Consider the following 24,323-nt stretch of genomic DNA (forward strand, 5'->3'; position numbering starts at 1 on the left):
TCTTAGCAAGACCCCCCGATGTAATTTGCGAAAAAAAAAGAGCAAACAACATTGAGTAAATATTTCCCTTTGAAATAGGTATTAAATTCTACCGTGAATCAATTATAGATTTGTTTGATAGAAAAACGTCATTTTGAATAAGACTGCTCAAATTTCTTGATTTTAAATGGTTGATAAATGATTGAACACAAATGATGTGTGAAAACTAAAAAAAAACATTATTTCTGGCGATGAATAGGTACCTACGTCAGTTCGATTTGAAAGACGGCCAGATTGAGAGGCTCTGTCGTTGAAAGCGTTTAATTTTCGATCATACAAATAACAGTTACAAATGCAAAAGAAACATCTTTCTGAGTGAGATTAGTCTCTTTATCTCCATTTTAAAGTCCCGACATCACAAACCTTACTGGGCCTAATTGTTCACCATTTATTCGTCTATCTATTTAATGTAAGTATTAATTCAGCAAAACACAGCAAGAAAGGAACTCTTACCTAATGTGTTAAAGACTGAGCTTAACTAATATCCCATAAGACATTAGACAGGAATATTAACTACCAGTTTATTTGTCTTATCTTTTATCATGATTACACTCCATAAGGTAGATCAAAATGTACTGTAAGTTTATGATAAACTACTGGAAAAAGGCTAAGAAATCTTCTTTACAGACGGGTCCAGAATTTTGCTGGGAAGCCGAGGGGGGGGGGGGGCAGGGATAATGATATTGTCTCACTTTATCCTGCAACTAAAATGGTAGAAAATCTACACCAGGTCAATAATAATTTAATATCGCAGGAATGGAGGCTTCTGATTTCTCTCTCTTTTTACATGTTATATATTTTTCTTTCGAAGGAGGAGGGGGAGAGTAAAAGAGTAAGCGTAAAAGAGTAAGTGTAAAAGAGTAAGCGTAAAAATTGAAAAATACCAAGAAGTCTGCTGCAGTTTAGTGTGTATCGCCGGGTGTACTTGTTTTGTTTCTTTGGCACACAAAAACATAACAAAACAAAAACGTTGGAAACATCTAATAGGGTATATTGATTTCTTGTTTTGGAGATAACATACTTGGTTAAAATAAAAATGTCACATTGTACGCCCTAACTACTGCCTAGAAACATTGTCTTAGTTCACGTAAATTGAGTTGTAAATCAAACGGAGAGGGTTATTTATTTGTAGGTCCTATTTATAACAGGTTTGCATGAAAGTCAAAAGATGCGATTTCTTAGTAAGTTCTTTAGTAGTTCTTTTTTATCAGTTTGCATTATTTGATGTGGATTTTTTATTATAAAAACGCTACGATACAACACCCAAATTCGTTATTTTGTCAAGAGGCTCATACTGTAAACGGGAATGAAAGAGAAATTCAGGCAGTTAACCCCATAAGCCACCGGAGACAGTACAAAAAAGTTTGCCCAGCTGAAAAAAATAAAAAAAGAAGAAAAAACATGGGACGATTCATGTACCCACCCCCTTGGATATGACAGAATGCTAAAGTCAGATTATTCACCACCCGTGCACTTAGTTTATTAAAAAGTAAACGTGAATCTTATCACGGGGAGGATACGCATTGTTCGGAATAGCCTCGAAGTCGCAGCCAGCTTTCGTTGCACATTCCCACACTCACTGCTGTCGACCCGCTATGACTACGGAGCCAAGTTTTTGAACTCGTGTAAGCTAGCGCATCTTCTTCTTCTCCTGCGGAAGACTCCACCGTAACTCTTTGGACACTTGTCTTATCTCAACCGGGAGCTGAGTGTCATACAATGAGAACAGACAAGCAAAGGCAGGAGATGTTAATTCTGACGAACTTGACATGAATGAAAACTACTGATACTATTACTAGGAAGCTCGGCGGCGTTGCTTATTTCACCGCAACACAATGGCCTCTGTGTATTTCATAGGGGCTTTTCTCCTGCTAACGTTGAGCTCTTTCCTGAGGATAAATTGCAGAGTTATTGCTGGTACGTATGGAAAATAACATTCGATACAAATGCCAAGTAAAATGCAGTGAAGTACACATTTGTTTCAATTGTTGTTTTTTTACATTTTTGGGGGGTAGGGGCCTACTCAACTCGACAGTACTGTAGTCCGTGTATATTAGCGACCGTCTTTTGCATTTTCAACTAATGATAACGTTTTGGTACTTACATTGTAATACTTTGACTTTTGTTTTAATACGCATTGCGATACGGACTTGAGATGCTGAAAGGGGTGTGGTTGAGTTATGGTGGGAGTGGGGTGGGGTGTGAATAGGTGCATCAGCTGGTTTATCTTTGAAAATAACATTGAAATACATTCTCTCTGTCTCCCTCTCCCTTAATTGACTTTCAAGCTTGTTTATATTTTGGATCTAACAGAACAAGTATTTCCTAAAGATAATATTCATAGTATTAATCTACAGGGCCAAAACAAAAGCTTTGCCTATTCCAGCCTCAAAAAAGAGGTAAAACATCCAAACCATTATTTGTAGCCAAATGTTAACAACTTACACTAAACTAACCTCATAGGTGCTTGCCAAAACAGATTTCACACAAAAAATTATTTGCTGTAGTTGAAGTCAATTTTAGTAAAAAAAAATAAATAGTAAAATATATATATGTAAATGATTGCATATTTGAAATTTTTTCCAATCCCTTTTGAGAATTTATTTAACTGAAATAAGTATGAAAAGTTTTTTTTTTGAAATGGCTCCAAAACATGGGGACCTACTTGTATGCTAAGAATATGTTTTATACTTTCATTAAGTTTACACATTTAAATATTTTATTTTCAATTTTATTAGCAAACAAGAACAACCTTCCCATAGTTTATTTAGTTTGTAACTCTGTACCATGAAGTTTTATTATGTTTACTTTGCGTAACTTATGATATCTCTGACATGATGTGATATATTTGCTGTTTGAAATGGAAAGGTTTATAGTACACAGTAATAACATTTAAGTTGCTGTTTATTATATGACAAAGGGAAAACCGTACATTTTAATAGCTATTAAGGAATCATTTATTGATAAACTGTTTAGTGACAATTTTTACTTCTATAATATGAAAACTGCCCCAATATATATATATATATATATATATATATATATATATAATGCACTCTGCCACAAAAATGAGAGTATTTAACTAGAATTATGCCAGACTAGTTTATATAGTCATATTAACTTCACACATGTTGAAGCACACTAGTTAATCACTTCAAGTGGATCCTTATCTGTTAACAAACAATGTTGGGATAGAGAACTCTAGTTGCTTATCACTTAGGTAATTGCTGAATAATTGGAATTAATGACCTATTGATTAGACTTTGAAGAAGGTATTTTTGGTTATTGAAAAAGGGCATTTTTTAAGTCTCCAAACAACTTAAAATCTCAGCTATTAGCTTTTTATCATTGCACAATTTCAAATAATAGCAAGACATTCAAGTCTGTAGAGGCTTTTTAAAGTTGATTGCTTTCTTGTGAACATATTTGATTGTGGCACTTAGTAAATTGAATTTTCTTACAATTCTTGATGAATTGTACTGTGGAAAAATGTCATGTGGGCCTTGAACTGCAGAAAGGTATGACCTTGTGCAAGTGTATAGAATTGCTTATTTGATATATTATTACTGGACCATCAAATGTTAAATGTAAAGAATTATTTTTCAAATGGTCAACATTTCACTTTTAAAGATACACACAGATTTTGTTATCACAAAGTGGGCACTTTAAGTGTCCTGGTGTGTAATAATTGACTTGCAGATATATAATACACATCTAAAATAAATGTTAACTCAAGCCCAAACAAATTTACATGTCCAGTTAAAAGTTTGTGCTGGAAGGAAAATGCTGTTAATATTTATTGGTCACCAGGAAGTAACAGGATGCATTCCTCAGGTGAAAACTAGCCTTCAGAAAGACTATTGAAGATATAAATCAATTTCTTTGTCAGATTGCTGAATGAGGGCCATTTTGTATGTCCACATTTCCCAATGCCTAGGACAAGATGGTAAATATAATGTGGATGTTTGCAAATGTAGAAAATCAAGATATTAGCCAACTGTCTGTCTAGGTGAAGACAGTTTCTTTCCTAACTCAAAGGTGGATTGTTTACTTAATTAAAGTAGTTGTTTACCCAGTGCCAACATAAGTGGTGTTTGTACACACTACTCTATAAAACTGGATACAAAAGACAGCTAGTTCATACCCTGGCATTGCTGACAGAAATTGGTGTTTATGATTGCAGGGCCCCTACAGCTGTAGTAATTTGAAAAATTCCCACAATTCACATGTGAATATCAGAAAAAAGGGCATTGGATCATGGTTGTCTGATTCTAGTTTGTATTCAAGGAAGCATTAACATGGTTTATAGCTATTTGATTTCTAAATAAGCTAAACAAAAAGAGATTGTGATTTGTAATGGTGTGATATTGGAAATATGAGGCTATGAAATACATGTAAGGCTCACTGGAAAGGATCAATGCACAGTTTCATTTTGAAGAATCGTGATACAGATCTATATATAGGTGTTTTGATCAGAAGTACATGTGCACATAACCACAAAGTTCTTAAGTCTTCTAAAAAACTTCCGTGTTCCCTTATAAAGTGGGTAGTATAACAAAGCTTATGCTGTAGTTCAACTGCCCCTTTTCAGAGTAGACATTGTTTTCTTGTTGCCATGACTTAAGTTTATTACACTTTTCAAACATAGTAAATGGGTTAAATGTTTTGAAGTAAAACTTGGACCTTGGAAGTATATGTATCCAGTTACTTGTATTTGATATTGTGTCCTCATTTTTCTTAGGGTATTGAATGTAAAAATATTACATTCATCAAAAGAGTACATTCAGAATTGTGGAATTAAAAGTAAACATCAGCAGTACTTAAATCAAGTGTCCATTTGGACCAGTTAAAGGAAAGTTTTTTAAAGAGTAATAGTAGTACATATATAGAGTAGGAAGAACAATTAGTGGGTCTGCTGGAGCAAATTTAGATATTTTTACCCATGATTGTGTGGGAAATTTATATGTAAAATTAAACTGGAGCATCTTAAAATAGTCATATTGCCTGATTGATTAAGTGCAGTTTAAAATGTTGTTTGATTCCATGGTACACCAGCTGATAAAAATCCTAGATGTTTGTTAAGGATCAAAACTTTGAAGTGAAGTAATGTTGACATAAACGATTAATAGTGATTAGGATGATAATATTCATATTAAGATAGTTGCAACAACAATAATGATGATAAAAGATCGGTTGTCATAATATCTGCTCAAATTATTGACCACTGGAGGTATGTGTTATGAAAAATTAATATGTATGCGCAGCAGAGATGGTGATACATACAGTTATTTGCAGCAAGTAAAGATTCACCATGGTGTTTGAGTTCTACAATCAATTATTATTGATTGTTATCATGAATTCAAAATTCATTCAAGGAAATGCAATGCTGCAGTGTTTTCATGGAATTATAAGAGTGAAATTGACATTTGGTATTTTATGTGATTTAGGAAAAGTATTCAAAACACTAACAACATTTTATGGCATTTGAGTATCTTGCAACAAAATATCACAGCCTGTGCCTTAAAAAATTTGAACTATGAAAGAGAACACCACCCTTTTATAGTGAAGCCAAATAAATTGAAAGAAAAATATTTGGATGGTACTGATTTGAGACAAGGTTATTTTAACTTTTCCAATATACACAAGATTTTGTTTTGCTCTGAATTACTTATGAAAATATACGGTGATTTGTTATATCAAATTTTTAATGAAGGACGATAATATTCATATTTTTAATTTTTTTATTTTTAATGAAAATGGGGTTATTTTCACTTCCCTCTCCAAAATACACAAGATTTTGTTTTTGTTTTGTTTTGCAAGACTTGTAGAAAATTATGGTGATTTATTCTTTTTTCAGCCACTCCTTTGACTTCAGCTATTCGCCATTATGAGCCATTATATTATGATGTAGAAAGCCTTCATGCAGAACATCACAGAGTGAAGAGATCCAGCCAGAAAAATATTGTATGGGAACTCTCAGCACATGGAAAGTAAGATCCTGTTCCAAGCCATTTGCCAACTTTCCCTATCACAGCAATAAATACTGGATGTTTTAGTGAGACTTGCCTAGATTAAAAAAAAATACTTGGAAAAGCAATATTTTACAAAATAACTATTGCTTTTGTTTTATGTTGTGAAAAGTAAGAGTATTGCCAGGAGAAAAAAAAAAGAGCTAGAAGCTATGTTATTTATTATGAGATGATTAAATGGCTCTTAGGGATGAGTTAGAATTTCACCCAAAGGAAAAAATATTCAATATTGAAAAAAAAAGTAAGAGAAAAAAGCAACAAAAGCAAATTTCCAGAAAACAATTAAAATTTTTGAATTGTGTAGTTGAAAAAATATTTTTTTAAAAATTTGTTTACAGAAAAATGAAGATTATTTTGAAAAGGGATACCTCCATCTTCACCAATGACCTAGTTGTGGAGACATCAGAGGGACCTGTACATTGGGACATTTCCAGAGTGTATGTGGGACATGTATTAGGTAAGGTGCAACAATAAAATTTTTTAATTTTTTCATCAATTCGTGTATATTGAGAAAAGATAGAGTTTGGACAATTCTTCTGCAAAATATAAGTACATTTTACATTGAAGCATATCCCGAATTTATTTATTTATTTATTTTTTATTTATTTATTTTTTAATTAAGTTTTTGTAGTAGATAAGAATAGGTTTTTCTCACCAGCCTTGTACAGGAGCCATTTTCATTCAACAGTTTCATATCAATATTTGTAGAAGACCATGTAAAAAAGGACTGATATAAACAGATGTAACCAGTCCAAAGCATATTCTTTATCCTTATTTTTCACTTTAAAGGGATTGCTTTAATGTCAATATCTATAGTATGCTTAAGCAGAGGTCTTCTCACACAAAGTTATTTTATGTATTTTTATTTTGTCATCTTTAAGCCTTTCCTGAATCAAATCCTTTTAACAAATCTCTTTTTAAGTCTGACGTGTCTGATGTTTTATGAGATTCTGGAAACTTTTAATCAAAAATACCAATTTATATTTATGCTCAGTTATTTAACTTCACATTTGCTTTAAATCTGATGGATTTAAAACAAGGACAGCAGATTTATACCAAGAGGAACATGTTTGTTTAGTGGATTTTGTTGTGCCAAGTTTATCATTTAGCTGCAGGATGGAGCTTGAAAATGGAAAAATGCTTAATGGCCATTTGGATTACCGTTGATAGCCAGTGTTTGAGATAAGTCCTGCGATAATACGGTCATTTATTATCAGGTTTTTCATTTCTCTGTCATTAAACTGTGGTTGAGCAGTATGGTAAGCTGTGGTTCAATATTGGTTTAAGCTTATTGTGCTTTTGTTGTGACTGTAATAATATTGTGTCTGCAACAATTTAAAAGACCACCTAGGCATTTTTTCTTCTTTTCCCTGTAGATCGATTAACAAAGAGACAAAAAGGCTATTCATATCAGATTGTTTCTGTAGATCGCGGTGCTCTTAACAAATTATTTATTATGGTAAAGACTAGATTTTTTCAATGGGTAAAATTGTGAATTTTACAGATACTTTTTTAAAATCATGAATTATTAAAAGTATAACATTTTGAGTGAGTGATAGCAAAAAAAAAAAATGAAAAACAGGATAGTCTGTAGTTCTATTTTGTATAGTAAAAACATATAAAGCATAATTGCTGTTTTCTAATACAAGCCTTAGATTTTGGAACACAAATGCACAAATTAACCATCCCATTCACAAATTAACTTCCCCAACGTAGAATTACTTGACATGAGCTTAGTGTTTCAAAGCATGCACAATTTGGCCAGCAACTTGGCCACAATTTTTTCACCTGCTACACCTGTCGCCTACGAGGGACGATACCCGAATGACAGGTTGAGCTCACGGTCGTTGTACAAAATTTGTCCCAGGTATAATACTATGAAATGCATACTAATACACACTTTGAATACAGGTAGCTGACTCCTATCTACCGGTGAATTCAGGATCATTTGCCTGGTAGTTGGGAGGCCTGTAGTCTGGTAGTTGGGTAGGCCTGGCTGTGGCAAGTAATTATATGTTGGGTTAGTTAATTGGTGACTGGAGTCTTTAATTTTGGCATTTGTTCTTCCAAATCTGAGACTTATGTTAAAAAACACCTAATCTTATAAGGGCTGCCAATGCTATATAGAAATATATATTTTTTGTGATATCAACATTTTGTACCCGAACAATTAATAATGAAAGCTTTAGCTGTTAATCAAATAAAGATTGTACAGCTGCTAACTCCTTGGTCAAATGAAATGAGAAACTAAGGATGACACAACGCCGGCCGGCCAGTGCCAACAGGGATTCCTGGTGCCAGGTGGAGTGGCCTATCAGCCCACCTGTGTGATTTTTTTAAATAGACTTATAGACTAATTCTTTTCGTATTGTGTCTTATATCATAAATTGGTGACTCTAAGTAATATATCTTGTCTTTCACAAAATCAACAGGCATAGTGATAGTGCAAACAGTACTATAAAGTTCCCTTTGATATCTCAGTGTAGCTACTCGTTACACAACAAAAAAATTGTTCCTGCACTAGCCAGGTTTTTGAGATACTGATAATCGAGGCTTGAAATTGTTCTGTGTCAATACTCCAAAAGTAAGTCGCTTGTGTTGTCCCACTTTTGTTTACATTGATTTCTTCCTTAGAATCCATGATAAATGCTTAAGAGCATTTCCACTTCAAAGCATCTCCTATTTTGATAGTGACATTTATATATGGTCACAAAGTGCAAGGATGGGAGTTTTTCTCATTTTTCTTTCTTGGATTTTCTCCTATTTTGTGTGTGTTTTTACCACCACCCCCCAAAAAAAGCTTTGAAGTTTTGAAAGTTAGTTGAATCTGCATATATTATTTAAAAAAGTGATTGTTCAAAGGGAAGTGGGAGGATTTTCTTTCATTTCAACAGTCTGTGTTCCCATTCCTGATAGCTTTAACTGCTCCATAGAAATATTGATTTTGTCCCCACTACCATGCACCATTGAAATGGATTATTTATAGATATAAACCATTTCAGAACCTTTTCAATACCTTAACTTCTTGCATTATGTATGGGTGGGTTGTTTGGCAAGTGCTAGATTGATTTATGGTTTGTTCTTGAAAATGTGAATCAATGCAGGAAGAGGATTCATACTTGGATAATAGAAACTCTTAGAGCTTTAAGATTCACAGTACTTTTAATGAACTGTATGAATTCCCATTGTTTTTCACATATTGCTATTAAGAGGCACATTTATGAGAACTGTTTATGCTTATGGCAGTGCGAATCAATACTGAGAGGAAAATTATACCCGGAAAATACAGAACATTTCAAATCCCTGGATCTTAAATTGGCTGCTTGTAATACCACTTGTATTTTATATTTATGATGTAGACACAATTATCTTACAAAAACCCTGATGTGCAAAGGCATTCAGTAAGTTAAAAATTTTAAATATTACACTGTGTAGTAAAACATGGTCACCATGGCATGGGCAAAATATTGAAGGCTGGGCCCTTAAGTGCCATTAGACATAAAAAATTCTATAAATTTAGACTGTTTTGACAGCTGTAAACATTGGACCTTAGTTAAATAGAATGCTGATAAAGGTTATTACACAGTTCATTTTATTTTACTGTTGATAAACAGGGTTTCTGTTTTCACATTATTTAAGGGTTCTTGATGCATTTTTGCAATTTTCTTTTAGGAACCGCAGTGTTTTAGAAACAAACTTTCAGACTTTCATTTGGGATTTCCAGATAACCCAAGTTGAAAAGTAATTGGAGGCATTAATGGCAAAAAGTTAAAAGCTTATGAATAAGCATTATGAATCTTTTCCTTTCGTGTTTCTGCTTAAAATTACCAATTACCTTATTTATTTTAGATGATGACACTTCCTATGTCCATGGAGTGATAACAAAAAATGGCCTCTTTGAGGGAAAAATAACCACCAAAGATGACCAGTACATGATAGAGCAATCCAAACGTTTTTTCAAAGACCCTCAGAAATTCCATTCTGTTATATATAAAGCAGGTGATGTGAAGGATTTTGAACAGGGGTGTAAATCAAAAGCATTGTTGCAAAAAATTCAAAGTAAACTAAAACCCGAAGGAGTTGACAGGCCACAGTCAGAAATGAGTGTTGAAGGAAATTTCCATGATCATAAGGATTTTGATGAAAAAGACAAATATACCAAAGTGTATCAGCGTTTTAAGAGGACTATAGTTCCGTCCAAGACTGAATGTGCGATATACATGCAAGCTGATCATTTGTACTATCAGAAACAAAACAGTGATGTGCATGCAGTGATTGAACAGATCACAAATCACGTCCAGGCTGTCAATCAGATCTATGCATCTATTGGTAAGTACAAATCTGCTTTTAATTTTCTTTTTTATTGTGATTTACTGTATAAAAAGCCTGTAAATTAAGATTTTTTGTTTGCTTGATCTAAATAAAGAATTTTCTTTAAATTGTTGCTTACTTTGTAGAATTTTGTTTAATTGCTCCATTTATGTATATATTTTTTCTTTTTTAGAATTAAATCATTAGTTGATTAGGTTAACAAGTTAATGGCTCTTTTCAGACTTTGACTCTAATGGATCACCTGATGGTATCAATATGAAAATCAAGAGAATAAAAGTCCACACTGACCCCAATGCAATAGGGTATAAATTTGATGGAAACTATGGCGTGGAAAAATTTCTTCAGAAGTTTTCAGAGGATAACTACACTTCATATTGTCTTGCCTATATGATGACACACAGAGATTTCAATGACGGGACCCTTGGGTTGGCTTGGACAGGGAATTTGACTCTGGCTGGGGGTGTTTGTGAAAAATATGCAGTAAGTATTCACAGGAAGTGGATGCATGATTATATCTTTTATTATTTATTGGGTTTGTATATTTTCTTACTGATTTGATTTCAACAAAAATTATAGCCATATCTCATCTATCTCCATTACGTTACATACTATTTGATTTTTGCAATTAAAAAATTTCAAACATGGCGTATTTAAATCAAGTAGTGGTTATCAGTTATGCTACTCATGTTATTCTTCTGCATAAAATAACTCTCCTGTGCCATAAGAATTTATTCTAGACAATAAATCAGTATTTAGTCTTTCATTTCAGATATTTTCAGGAAGTAATGCCAAATTATTTTTAAATCTTCTCATTTCAGATATTTTCTGGAAGTTATGCCAGTCTCAATACAGGGATTGTCACCACACTGAATATGGGCAGTGATGTCCCTCCCATTGTCTCCCATGTCACATTGGCCCATGAGATAGGACATAACATGGGATCAGATGTATGGAGATTTATGATAAAAATTTTCTTCAACTAATTGAAATTTGTTTAAATACAGTACAAATATATGTGCTATGGAAGATATTTGTATTTCAGTCATTAGTGGCATAAAGATTGTGCTTTTATGGCATAGCTTTTAGGTTTCTTTACAAATATTTTGACACACAACCATCAACATTTCTCATCTTGTACATGTTGTCATACAACCATTTACATGTTGCATTTAGATAAATAAGATTCAAAAAGGTTTTAAAAAATTATTATAGTATTTTTTTTAAATTTATTTTAGTATTATATATTCAGTTAATTAACTCTGTTTTTTTTAAATATATTTCAGCAATGTATATTTGATGAGATTAGTATATTTAGATGTTATTTATTTTAGCATGACCCAGAAACCAACAGTAGCTGTGTCCCGGGGAATCCAAATGGGAATTTTATTATGTATGCAAGGTCCACATCTGGAGACAAGACCAATAACAACCGGTTCAGCCCCTGCAGCATAGCCATGATGGGGCCAGTCATGGAGAAAAAGGCGAGAGGGACAGATGGCTGCTTTACTGGTAAGTTGATTTCACATTATGATTTTTAGATATTATTTAGGTGCATATAACTAATATTAAAAATGTTGATGTTGACCTTGTATGATTTGAAAGCTAAATATTTCTTTTGATAACTTAAAAGAATAAATGGTGTGTTTAAAGGGTTTCTTTTCATAAGTAAATTTGAGTTTTTACTGTAATTTAAGTCATGAAGTTTGGAAAATACATTGTAATTGATTATTTATTTATTTATTTATTTATTTATTATTTTCACATATGTTAAGATATAATTGGGTGAATTTAACATAGAGTTATGGGTAGATAGATTTCTTGAAAAGTTTGTGACCTGACTACACAATCCATATAAGCAAGTAATTCATGGCCTTCAGTGCACCAAGTGAATAGAAATCAAAGTCTACTGTATGATTAACTGAACATTTACAGCACCGACTGCTAACATCTGTGGCAATGAAATTGTGGAAACTGGTGAAGAATGTGACTGTGGTTGGGACAGTCAGTGCACTGACCGTTGTTGTAATAAACAGTCAGACAACCCCGCTGCTGGAGAGACACCATGTACCTTAAAGAAGAACATAGCGGAATTAGGAGGCATAAATGCTACTTGCAGGTTTGGATTTTTTTTCTTTTGTACAATAAATGTGTTCAAACCACAAATGAACTTACTTTAACCAAAAATAGACTAAGTACATGATTGCTTATTGCTTGAAGTGGAAGGAAAAGTGTGATGTTGTGATGATCTTGTCTTCTCGTGATGTTAGTTGAACTGTTTTTGGTTTCTGAGTTAGTCTGGTTCTGAATGCAAGCTACAATATGAACTTACATGCTCTGAAGATTGCACTCACTGTTATGGACAGTGTCATGTTGATGTTTTTGTCAGGATTACGTTTTTCTTCTTTTTGCTCCTTTCTTTTTCATTGTCTGCAAGGTGGTTAAAAAAATACAAGCAGTAAGTAGAGGGTGATACTTTTATTTTTATTTTTTCAAGTTAGAAGATATATGTTACTAAAGTTGTAAAGTAAATAAAATGAAAAGGTGTTGAAATCTGAGTGATATTTGTTTCATGACATATTTCTGTTTTAGTCCAAGTCAGGGTTCATGTTGTTCGGCGGACACCTGTGACCTTGTGACTGCCGCAGAAAACAAGACTTGCAGAGCTGCTGGAGAATGCAGTGAAGCTGCCTACTGCAAATATCCTTTTTTGCAAGTAATAAGGTCATATAGATATGCCAGTATATATTGCTTTTTCACTTGATGTTAGTTACTGTTTTTAAAACAGCTGTCACACAAATCTAAAGGAATATTACATTTCCTCAACACAGAAAGGTTGATTGCATTACATCACACAGAGAACTGCAATGTGGTGTGATAAATTTGAGTTAAGCATGCAGGGGTTTGGATCCATCTAGTGCCAGAAATAGATGTTATACTTAAAGAGCCGTCTGTAGTAATGCTTTTATATTGTTGAATTGAGAAGATATTTTTCTGTGGTCGATATAATGAGTGCATTATGCAAATAATTTCACTGCCTTACTCTGGTGTTTATTTTCATGTCAGGTAAAGTGAAATATCTGTGCTATCAGTATTAGGTAAATCAATTGGATATCCTGACATGAAGTGAAATTATTTATTTGAACATGTTTATGCCTTAACGTGCCTTCACTGGGAGCAGTTTTGAATGTCCTGCTAGTGTAAACAAACCTAATCAGCTTACCTGTAGCACAGGGATATGCAGTGATGGGGTAAGTTCATCTTCATCCTTATCTGACTCTTTAAGCTCAGTGAATGAGATATTTGTAAAGTGGCCATCTTAAATCTTGTGTTTAATTGGAGAAAAGAGAAAATGCAGAATTTGACTGTTCTGCCATTGTAAAAGTAGGTATGTTGTTGATCTTTTTTTTCTTACAAGTAGTCTTTTGTTCTATCATTATATATAGGTGTGCAGTACTGATATATGTCCAGCTTGGGGCCTAGTGGGTTGCCAGTGCTCCCCTACTGTAGATGGAGATTATAAAGATGTTAAACTGTGCCAGTTATGCTGCAAGCAGAATGTGACTGGCGCAGAGTGCAAGTAAGTCCTGTAAATTGTCATGAAGAAGATTTCTATACATAAACAGCCTGAAAATTTCTCTATTTTAGTGCAGCAGACACCAATTAAGTCCTTTTAACTATTGCGTTTGACTCTTGATACTAACATGTTTAAGGCATGTTCCATTGCTGCTTAGAACAGATTTTTATGACATTTTATACAAAAGTTTCCTTATGGCCTCTATGTGTCTAGTGTTATATCTTAGTGATGTAGCTATATGTTTTGAGAGAATCACCTTAATAGCCTAGCCATTACATGAGAGTCACCTTAACAGAGCCCCTTTGCTTAACACTACCAATTTAGAGTGCATTCAAAACATCGAACTAACAGATCCATGGATTAAATTTGGCAACCGACTTAACAGTAGAAAGCAAAGACATTAAGGACATGTGAAAGGGAGTGAATTCCCCTGGATTATAATCACATGGTAGAACCCTTCAAAACATTGTTACAAGTGCACGGCTAAGATGTAACACGTGAAAAGGCCTTTTATCTACTTGTTAAATTGATTTTAGTATAATAGACATTAACAGATGATCTGAAAAATGTAATGCTTTTAAATGGATTGAAGTACAAAATACATCACCAAAATGTTATAATTAATTCATTTTCAATCTTTTTCTACAAGGTCTACTTTTGAGATTACCACAATGCCAAACACAACTTTAACCTCTGGAAAACCATGTTACAACTACAATGGTTACTGCGATGTGTTCTTAAAGTGTAGGCAGGTGAGGGGAAACTTCAGTACAAATGGTTATTGGTAAATTTCATTCTGATGTGCCTTGTCTGTCACACCTTTATGTGGAAAATTTTTCTCATGGCACATGAATTTCATTTGTGAATTCTGTTTATTACTTTTTCTGTTAGGTTAATCCATGCGGTCATTTGCTTTAGAAAAAATCCTAGATGGGATACTATCATTACTTTTTCATGCAGTTTTAAACATGTAGCTTCATCTGTTTTTAATAAACTATCCTTTGTTTATCCAGGTGGTTTGACCACTTTGAAAAAAGTTTTTTTTTTTTTTTTTCGTGTTAATTCAGGTTGATCCAAGTGGCCCTCTGTCCATGTTAAGGAACCTGTTCTCTAGTGATGGACTAGAGAGTATGAAGGCCTGGCTGACTACATATTGGTATGTGGTGGTGGCTGGTGGAGTGGGATTCTTTGTTCTCATGGTAAGTGGGCATCAATTTTTTAGAACTATTTTTGATCAGATGGCATTTTTTAATTTAAAATTATCGTTACAGGAGGTGTTGTTTTTATTATCTAGTAATACTTGAATTGATTGAATTTGAACTTTTGTTGAAATAATGAGAATGATGCATGGTGCATGGTATCATAACTGACTTATTCGTTTGCAGTCATTAGACACAATTTATATTTATTGTAAATTTATTGAAGTATTTGCATGCAAGCTAACAAATTAAAATTATTCCACATGCCATATCTAGCTATGGCTACAGTGTTTGAAGGCAAGGCTTCAACATGTTTTATGCAATTTTATTTGAGCTCAGTAGGAAAAGATGTCTATGAAATAAGGGCTTTTGAGAGTTTGCTTCAAAGATACACCACAACCTCTAACCTTTAAATTACTGCAATGTGGCATTATTGACTTACATGGCATGCATGCATGTGACACATGGAAACAACTTACACTACAAATCAATTCACTGGGATAATGAGAAAAAATTTCCAGGTTGCTGTCTGTCCATGTCATCGTGTCCAGTGGGTGCTGCAGAAATTACTTAAAATACTGAAAAACTTTTGAATGACTGTTTTGGATAAAATTTGACTGACATTGAGGCTTTTGAAATGCTCTGGCTCAGTGGTCAGTGGTGTGCCACTGTTTATATTTAGAAGGTATTAGTACCAATGATAATGAATGCTTGCTTACTTATAGGAAGGATGCATACATTTACATTATTTTTTGCATGCAGGCAATATTTATCAAAGTGTGCAGTGTGGATTCTAGCAAGAAGCCCAAGTCTAAGGATGAGGAAAAATCTGACAAACCTGAGGAAAAGCCTGAAAAACATGGCAAAAAGAAGAAAAATGGAAAAAAGAACAGGGTTTCTCCTACTGCATGGGATAAAAACTAAAAAAAGCATGTATGATATGTACTAACTAATTGAATTACACTACTGTGAAGCCTTTATTGATAATAATTTTTTTTATGAATATCCATGACCATGGCTTTTGACTTTTTTAAAGTGCCTGTGTGTAGATTTTTTAATAGATGAAAAAAGGGAAATGAATCACCATATGAAGGCCCTTTTCCTGTTGATTATCAAATTTTACAATTATTTTTCATAAAGACTTCATAGTATTGCTTTTATTTCATACCATTGTTCTTATATGTCGCTCTTAACTTAAATGTAGTTATACATGTACTCGTTAAGTAATTTTCATTGCATGTTTTAGCACATATTATAATGTACCACATGACTAGCTGAAAATTGCATGTGCATGAGAAAGTGGTAATAAAACATAACATGTTATTAATAGGCCAGTTGTAGACACTGTATAAGTATTATGTTGAAATAAGTATTGTTTTAAAATTTTCAGGCTCTTTTCATCAGATTCTGCAGTGTCAGTCATGCTAAAGATCCAAACAGGGTTGAGGAGTTAAATTCTGATGAATCAGACAAAAAAAGCAAAATAAAAAACATTTTCTCAACCAAAAAATCCTATTCAATTCCATCAGTTGAAAAATCAAGTCATAGACCTTTGCCTATTGTTCGGCCGAATCATACTTTACGTAATAATAATAAAGAGTGCCACAAATTAGAGCCTCAAAAACTGGAAAGCGGGCATCCACAGTATAAACATAATCATTCCAAGCATGACCGCCCTACTGTACATCAGTCATGGAAATCCAACGAATGGAAGAGGAAAGTGGATCATGAAGACCAGTATATAAGTAACAGGAAACCATCTAGGAGACCCCCAATTAGCCTCCGTCCACCAAGACTACAAAGACATAATAAAGTGGGCCAGTCTCCTTAGATCTGAGATATTAAAACAACTTTTTTTGTGAATATTTGTAAGCCTTTATTGGGTATATGCATTTATTTATAGAATGAATTGGTAAAAAAATCATTGAAGCTCTTAAAATTGATGAGTGACTGTAGACTGGTATGTAGAGCAAGGGGAGCTTTAACACCACATCTTCTATGATGTAAAGGGAATGTGAAACTTATACAGTTTTCCTCTCTTATTGTGGATAACTATTCATATATGACACATATCTTTTGGATAAAGTGCCAGAAATTATTATATATGCCATTTCAAGAAAAAAAGCTATGCTTAACCTTTTAAAGTTGTAGTAGTACCAATCATGATTATACAGGCATTGCGCTTCCTTCAAGAAATGCCTCTTACCCAAACATTTTTTATAAATCTTTATATACAGCTGTTGTAGCAAAAACTTGCAGTTATCTTATGGTGACAGTTATAGAATACAAGATATTCATATTTAGAAGACAGATATTTTTGTAACAATTTTCTTATTCTTTTGTAAACTATTATATGCTTAATGCAACCGTCCACTATTAAGCCAGTAGTTACTTTTTAGTTTTTTATGTTTGTTAGCATCTCACACATTGTTAAAATTGTAAATTCCCCTCATTGACTGTCTGAATTATATCAGGGTTATATAGACTCTTCTATATGTTGTTTATTGACATATTATTGGATAGTAATATCTTCGGGGTCTACTATCACAGTTACCATATTGTAAGTTGTGGGTGCCTTGCCTAATTTTATGTTTTTCAATGATCTCACTCGGATATATACCAATACATTGCTATGTATTTTAATTTAAACTGTAGTTTTGTATTTTTACCACACAACTTTGCCTGACAAATCAGGGTAGCAGCAGTGGCAATAGTGGCTAGAGGTAACAGACTCCCAAATGACTAGTTTCTTTACCAGCTATCGCAGTGGACTTCTGGGGTCGCTTACAACAGAAAATGCTAATAGCACTGTGGGAACTAGCATTTGTATTCTAATATTGCGAGAGTCGATAGTCTTGAGGTTATGCAGTTGTTAGTGTGCCACCACCACTGCAAATATAATTATTTAGCTCTGAACAGATTAATTTAAAAGCTCAGCATCTGTGATATAAATATTTAACCAAATGCTTATTCTTGAAGTAAAGACGTTGTGGATATGGTATATTCAGATATAAATATATATGTTCTCTATGAAAGTTTGAAGTACATTGTTCTGTCAATGTTTTGATGATAATTTCATTTTTGTGTTGGGTATTTATGTTGGTTTAGCTGTAAGACCATGTTGTAATCTTGCACCAGGTAGGTATCACCTAAAGTGCAGTAAATTATTATATTTTTTCTATGATTTTGATGAAATGCTCACAACATCTTAATCTTAGTGTTGTCCTCTGAGATTCAGCACTTAATGAAGGCTGGGGTAGCGCTAGCACTTTTTTTATTTTTTTGGCTTAGCCAAATTGCCACTTGTTTGTCAATTTGTTATCCAAATGGTTTTAATATGACTAAAATTAGTCAAATCAAGTCCCTTTTGTTTAGCCAATTTGTCAGTTTTAACATTTGGCTAAATTGGCAAGTGTTAGCGCTACCCCAGGGAGGCCATCCTCTGTAGCAGCATAGGCACATGATTTTGTTATGCTGTACATGGAATTAAGCTTAATGTACAGTCATGCCTATTTGTTACGAAGTACAGAATGATGTTATACTGACATAAAGTAGTCAGTAGATGAATTTGTTTTAAGTTCTTTGAATATTTGTGTTTTTACATATGTGGACAAGATGCATAATGATATACAGATGAAGGGGCCTATTTCAATGTATTGTGTCTTAGTTATCATGTTTTTTTTTCTTTCTTTTCATTATGACTGAACCTTTGTAACCATAGAAATTTGGCAAGACCCTGTACCTGTTGTAAAAGTTTAAATATTTTTGTAATGTTTGTGCCTTGTATAATAAAGTGTGAGCAAGCAATGAGCAGAATTTTTTGTTTCTTTGATATTCTATTCTACTAGTTTAATTTAAAAATTGAATAATAAATATGATATCCTTATGAAATCTTCTCTAAAACATTTCCACAGCTAAATAAAGCAGTAGAATAAAAAAGAATTAATTTTTAAAATTTACAGTTAATTTTTTTCACAAACATCAGCCAGAAACTGAACTACTACTAAACGAGAAAAACACTGCATTTTATTGAAAACATACTTCTCAAATATTATGCTTTTACTTAACAAATAAAAAACAGACATTAGCTTTTTCTGCAGAATTCCCCCTTTTTTAAAAATTCATTTGGACAGCCTGTTCAGGCAGAAGACGATTGCAACCTATTGCAACTGGCATTTTTAAAAACTTACCCTACCCTCTACCATCTAGAGACATATCTATGGAAAATCAATCGGTCGCCCTGGTAGAGGGTAAACCTACCCTACATGTACCACCCACCCCAGCACTTATCATCACGATGAATGTCCAGTGTTTTTTCAAATACCCAGGTTCACATCTGAAAAAATTAAATATTTGTGATAACACATCAATTCCATTGTTAACATTGTACAAATTTAATTTTTTTTCCATTTAAACAATCCGGTCAAGCAACTTCATAGGTGGGATTGCCATATGAGCTCCAGCTTCCAAAGTCGTCCAGGGTAATGTATCGATATCCTTTGACATGACGCTTTCTGAAAAAAGGAAAAGGAGATCAAGGTAGTCTTATCATAGGGTTAATTATCATTAAACAGAACAAAGGGTAATCAGACAGGTCAATTTAACAATGTTTAACAATTTAATAAATATTTTTAGAATTTTATGTAAGTTTTACCAACATATGCAGTGTTATTTTCTCGGTAAAAACAGTTCCGAAAAGTACAATGGCATCAGATTTTAGTATGAGACTATAACTTCTATGTATGCAGCAGACAACTGTTTAAAGCCAAGAAATGTGCTTCAACAATCTGTTTGATATAAATGTTGCATGTAGTATTTGGCATGAAAATGTGTGTAAAGAATAAACTACAAGTCATCTAATATCATATATTCTACAGTTATTTTCATCTTACCTCATCCACAGGAAAATTACAATAACAATGATTAAAAGCACAGGCAGGCCAACTCCTAGGCCCACTGCCAGTCCCACATTGTTTCCTGATGGCTTTTCTGTATCTTTCTGTGCAATGTGAGTTGTTATGTCCTTGGATAAACTTGTTGTAACAATGGATTCAGGGGATGTTTGCATGTTCCTTCCAGTTGTTATTGTTACTGGTACCGTTTCCTTGCTGATACCAATGGTACTACTGGCAATACTAGGCGGATTCTCAGTTACTGTTGTAATTATAGTACCAGTGACAGTGATGCTGACATTGTTATCTATAGTTGATAATGTAGAAATGGGTACAGGTGTTGCTGTTGTACCTGTTGTGTTTGTGTCTGGTGATGTCTGACTTGTAGTAATGGACTGCTCAGTTGTCATGGTAGCTCTGCCACTGTCAGGAATAGGCTTCTTTGTTGAGCCTGTAAACATGGCTTCAGTAGTAGAAGTCACGGAAGCTGTCTCACTGGTACTAGTGTTGCTTGTGGCAGTTAAAACAGTTGTTAAATCTACACCAGGGTTGACAGTGCTTTTGGCACCAGTAGATGTTGAAATATATGTACTCAAGTCCATGTATGTAGTGCTTGTTGAAGTAGTTGTACCATCTTGTATTGATGCTGAAGTTGATTGTAAGGATGAAACAGATGTTGTACCAACCACAGTGGGAGTAAGGGTTTTTGCCGAATCGTTGGAAGATGTAGGATTTGAAGTTACTGTGGTTATAACTGCAGTTGTCTCTGCTGCTGTTTTAGTTTGCATTGCCCTTGTTGATGAATTAACCTTAAATGAAGTTGTTAATTTTGACAGAAACTTTGATGTAGACACTGATAATGATGTAGGTTCCTCTGGTAATGCAGTTGTTTGTGTACTGTTATCCTGCATACTAGGACTGCTACCTGCTGTTGTAGTACCTGGTGTTGTTCTTAAACTTTTTTCTGAGCTTGTATTTATATCCGGTGATGTCCCCTTTTCATTTGTCACCTTCTTTGCTGTCACTGTTGGTGTCACCAATGTTGTGGTGGACCCAAGTTGAGTCACAGAAGGTGTCTCGGTGATTCCAGTTGACGCAGTCATTGATGTTGTAGAGGTCGAGACTTTAGTTGTTATTGTGGGTACCTTTGAGTCTGTCATAGACTGTGTGCTAGTCACAGGTGATGTCTTTGGTGGTTCAGTCTTTATAGGTGTCACTTTTGTCATCACTTTGGAAGATGAACTGATACTAGGAGGCATTGTTGAAGATGTTGATACAGTTGATGAGGCTGAAGCATTACTAGAACTATCATTGTTTATTTTAATTGAGGTTGTAAGGTGTGGTAATGGACTGGTATTTAGCTCTGGAGAAAATGCATTTGTCCCAACCTGGCAACTTACTAAAACTGAAAAAGGAAAGAGGTTAATTAAATATGAACAAAAGATAATTAGTGAATGAGTAAGTAAATTACATGTTTACTGCATTTTCTGAGAAATATTTTTGATAAGTAAAACCCGATTTCTTACTTTTTGCACTTTCTTTGATGACTACCCCTTTTATGAAACTTTAAGCTAGGATCTATCTAAAAAATTAAATTCCTGAAATTCTGCAATATAAATCTGTAGCACTCCTATTTCCTGTCTTTTTGGGGAAAGTGGATGGGGAATTAGGAGTCCCCTGACCCTCCCCTCTCTCCTTCTTATCTTGGATCTATCAGGGGAAAATTAATAAATATATACTTTTTTCAAGACCTTTATTACATCTTGGGCCCAGGTGGGACCTCGATTACACTATTGTGAAGTGGCACTGTGTTTTGTCCGGCAGGCCTTACTAGCATCACACGGAGATGAGATTTCCCGACTATCGGAGGACCTCCGACTTTTTGGGAGTCTAAAATGTCCCCCCCCCCCCCCCCCCGGCGGTCCCCACTCCATATTTTCCGACTTTTTCACTAAATGGCAGTTTCATCCCTGAAAAGGAAAGGTAAGTCGAGTTGGGACCTTCCTTTGTACTTCACATAAGTGCCAAATCACTTTCACTTTCCCTTTTGGTTGACTGTTTATAATATAAGGCGCGTTAATAATCTTGTCTTTTACCTAAGTGCTTAACAAGATTTTAAATAAAAACCGCAAGTTTGGGAGTTTAAGTTATTTACATGATGACATCCGTGTCTCGCATACCACCAAATACCCCATACTATCGTTACCCTTAGCACTTTAAATTTGTAAACTTTGTTTTTAACTCTCGAGCATCGGTTTTGCTAAAATAAGGCTATCACACTTTTTTCTTTTCTTTTTTTTTTTTTTTCGTTTTCATTTCCAGCGTCAACTTATACGGACCATGATAGGCAAAGGGGGATAGGGGGCGGGGGCAAAGAACAGTTCAAGTTACGTGAACTAAATTTAAAAGTGAATGACAGAGTCCCGCTCTGTTACAGATGTAGTAAAAACTAAAACTTCTTACCTAGACTTAGCAATACGACATACATTTCGACTCCCATTTTACGACGTGTGTCCTATAACTTGCTTGCATGTCCTTATGCTTGTTAAAACACTGTAAAGTTGTAGGACCAATATGTTATCTGCTTTGTCCTACTTTTACAGATAAGCGAGACAAGGCATGACAAGGACACATAACGCTACTATTCACATGCATGCAGAGGTCACACATTAATCTTTATACAAAGAAACCTTATTATAATGCACGCGGCACTAATGTTTATTGACACCATGCCGTTATATATTAAACAGAAAATGATTTTGTGACGTTAATAAGTACCTTCAGGTAATGTACATGTATACATATATGTTGGTGATGTACAGTAGTGTCGTATGCAGCCAAAAGAGGGCGATGGTATTCGAATAAACAACTCGTTCACTCGTCCACTCTGGTGGGCGAAAGACGTTTTCCAGTATTCATTGGGTTTTTGACATTGAAAGTTTCTCTGAAAAGTAACAAAATCTGTAATATGTTAGTTTTCATTTCACTTATCATATTGAAAGGGACTAATTGAGCTGGCCAGATCTTAGCAATGAAGAGGATTCGGTGTTTTAGTATAGAAATTCATTAAAATGTGTAGGCCTACTGTACCACGGTAAATTATGAAAGTACAAATAAATCCAACTTTAAGAAACAACGATAGTGTAGGAAGAGTTAAAAAATTACAGTTTTAATAAAGTTTTTTATTTAGTATCATTGAATACCTTGGATGTCAATAAAGGAATCAGAGGGCGTCTTTGATTTTTTTTTTTTTTTTTACCTTATTTATTTTTATGAATTTTTAGGGTCCCGTTTCTCATTATCATGACATTGCATGTATATCTCGTTCACCGAAATTCATTCACCAGCTTTTCATCTATATAATATAATATAATATAAGGTTTCATTTTCCGGACATACAGAAAGAAGGGTGTCTCGAGGTAAAGCGTTATCAGTACCATTTAGTTCATTTAGTCTGGAAAGGGGCATTTACTCAACCCCAAAAACTCTGATAAAGCCTAACGTAAATTTTGTATAGAATAAAAAAAGTAGTCAGTCCCTGACTTAAGCGATCCTATTCGGGATTTTCTCACCAAAATCGAATTTTCCCATGAAAAAAAGGCAATTTCTTCTACACACGAACCATTGCTTGACCCGTCCCTGGGCTTTTGATTTGATGTTTAATACCACTTTAATATAATAATTTAGTCCTGAATGTTTCCCGTAACATTTAGACTGTCATGTCTTCCCGTACATTTCAGAAGGTACTTTTATTTGATGGGTTTTATCGTTTATTAAGTATTGAATCGGGAGAGATAAGTGGGGCAGTTGCAATCGTGGATAGCTTATTTTTAAACTTAGGACCCATATTGTGATAGTGGACACGTTTTCCGACGGAAAATATGTCTGATTCTGAATAATTCTTTCCAAAAAAGTATTTGTTTCTCTGGCATTTTATGATACTATTTGGAATAAGAAAAGACTATATTAATAGATGACTAAAATAAAATGTGACGCACCGTCACAAAGATCAATAGTAGAACTGTTACGAAGTGATGATTCCAAACCTGTACCCTTCACATTATAGGCCTATTTGTCTTGTAGCACATAATCATTGTATTTAAATTAATAAGTTCTATATGAACCAGAGGATTCACTTATCTTTTCTACGGAAGATTTAATAAGAAATGCCAGATCCTTCGAAGTTTGCAACTTTTTTTCTTGTGCACGAAATTTAAGAGTGATAACGGTAAAATTGACGGGAAAAGAAATGAAGTTA

The 24,323-nt window shown here is 34.0% G+C and overlaps 2 protein-coding genes across 5 annotated transcripts; one reads left to right on the forward strand and one right to left on the reverse strand.

The window, feature by feature from the left end:
- Positions 1-1,574: 1,574 nt before the first annotated feature.
- On the forward strand, positions 1,575-18,980 carry LOC106180087 (disintegrin and metalloproteinase domain-containing protein 10). Of its 4 annotated transcripts, none has more exons than XM_013563975.2 (15): positions 1,575-1,956; positions 5,897-6,029; positions 6,407-6,525; positions 9,918-10,397; positions 10,621-10,880; positions 11,219-11,347; positions 11,732-11,909; positions 12,333-12,516; positions 12,990-13,097; positions 13,570-13,648; positions 13,844-13,977; positions 14,624-14,726; positions 15,042-15,173; positions 15,936-16,102; positions 16,564-16,733. In XM_013563975.2, the coding sequence occupies exons 1-14, from the start codon at positions 1,875-1,877 to the stop codon at positions 16,095-16,097; spliced, it is 2,283 nt and encodes a 760-aa protein (XP_013419429.2). In that variant the 5' UTR covers positions 1,575-1,874; the 3' UTR covers positions 16,098-16,102; positions 16,564-16,733. The 4 variants fall into 4 exon arrangements, with proteins under 4 accessions (XP_013419429.2, XP_013419426.2, XP_013419428.2 ...); XM_013563974.2 differs by having other exon boundaries at positions 1,576-1,956; positions 15,936-16,106; positions 16,564-16,735; XM_013563972.2 differs by lacking the exon at positions 15,936-16,102 and having other exon boundaries at positions 16,564-18,980.
- Positions 18,981-19,177: 197 nt separating this feature from the next.
- On the reverse strand, positions 19,178-22,717 carry LOC106180065 (uncharacterized). Its single transcript, XM_013563935.2, has 3 exons — positions 22,529-22,717; positions 20,066-21,470; positions 19,178-19,687 (listed from the first exon to the last, which is right to left on the reverse strand). The coding sequence occupies exons 1-3, from the start codon at positions 22,563-22,565 to the stop codon at positions 19,597-19,599; spliced, it is 1,533 nt and encodes a 510-aa protein (XP_013419389.2). The 5' UTR covers positions 22,566-22,717; the 3' UTR covers positions 19,178-19,596.
- Positions 22,718-24,323: the final 1,606 nt, after the last annotated feature.

The sequence above is a fragment of the Lingula anatina genome, chromosome 2 (genome assembly GCF_051362555.1).
Source record: "Lingula anatina isolate TDL-2025a chromosome 2, LinAna3.0, whole genome shotgun sequence".
NCBI lineage: Eukaryota > Metazoa > Brachiopoda > Lingulata > Lingulida > Lingulidae > Lingula > Lingula anatina.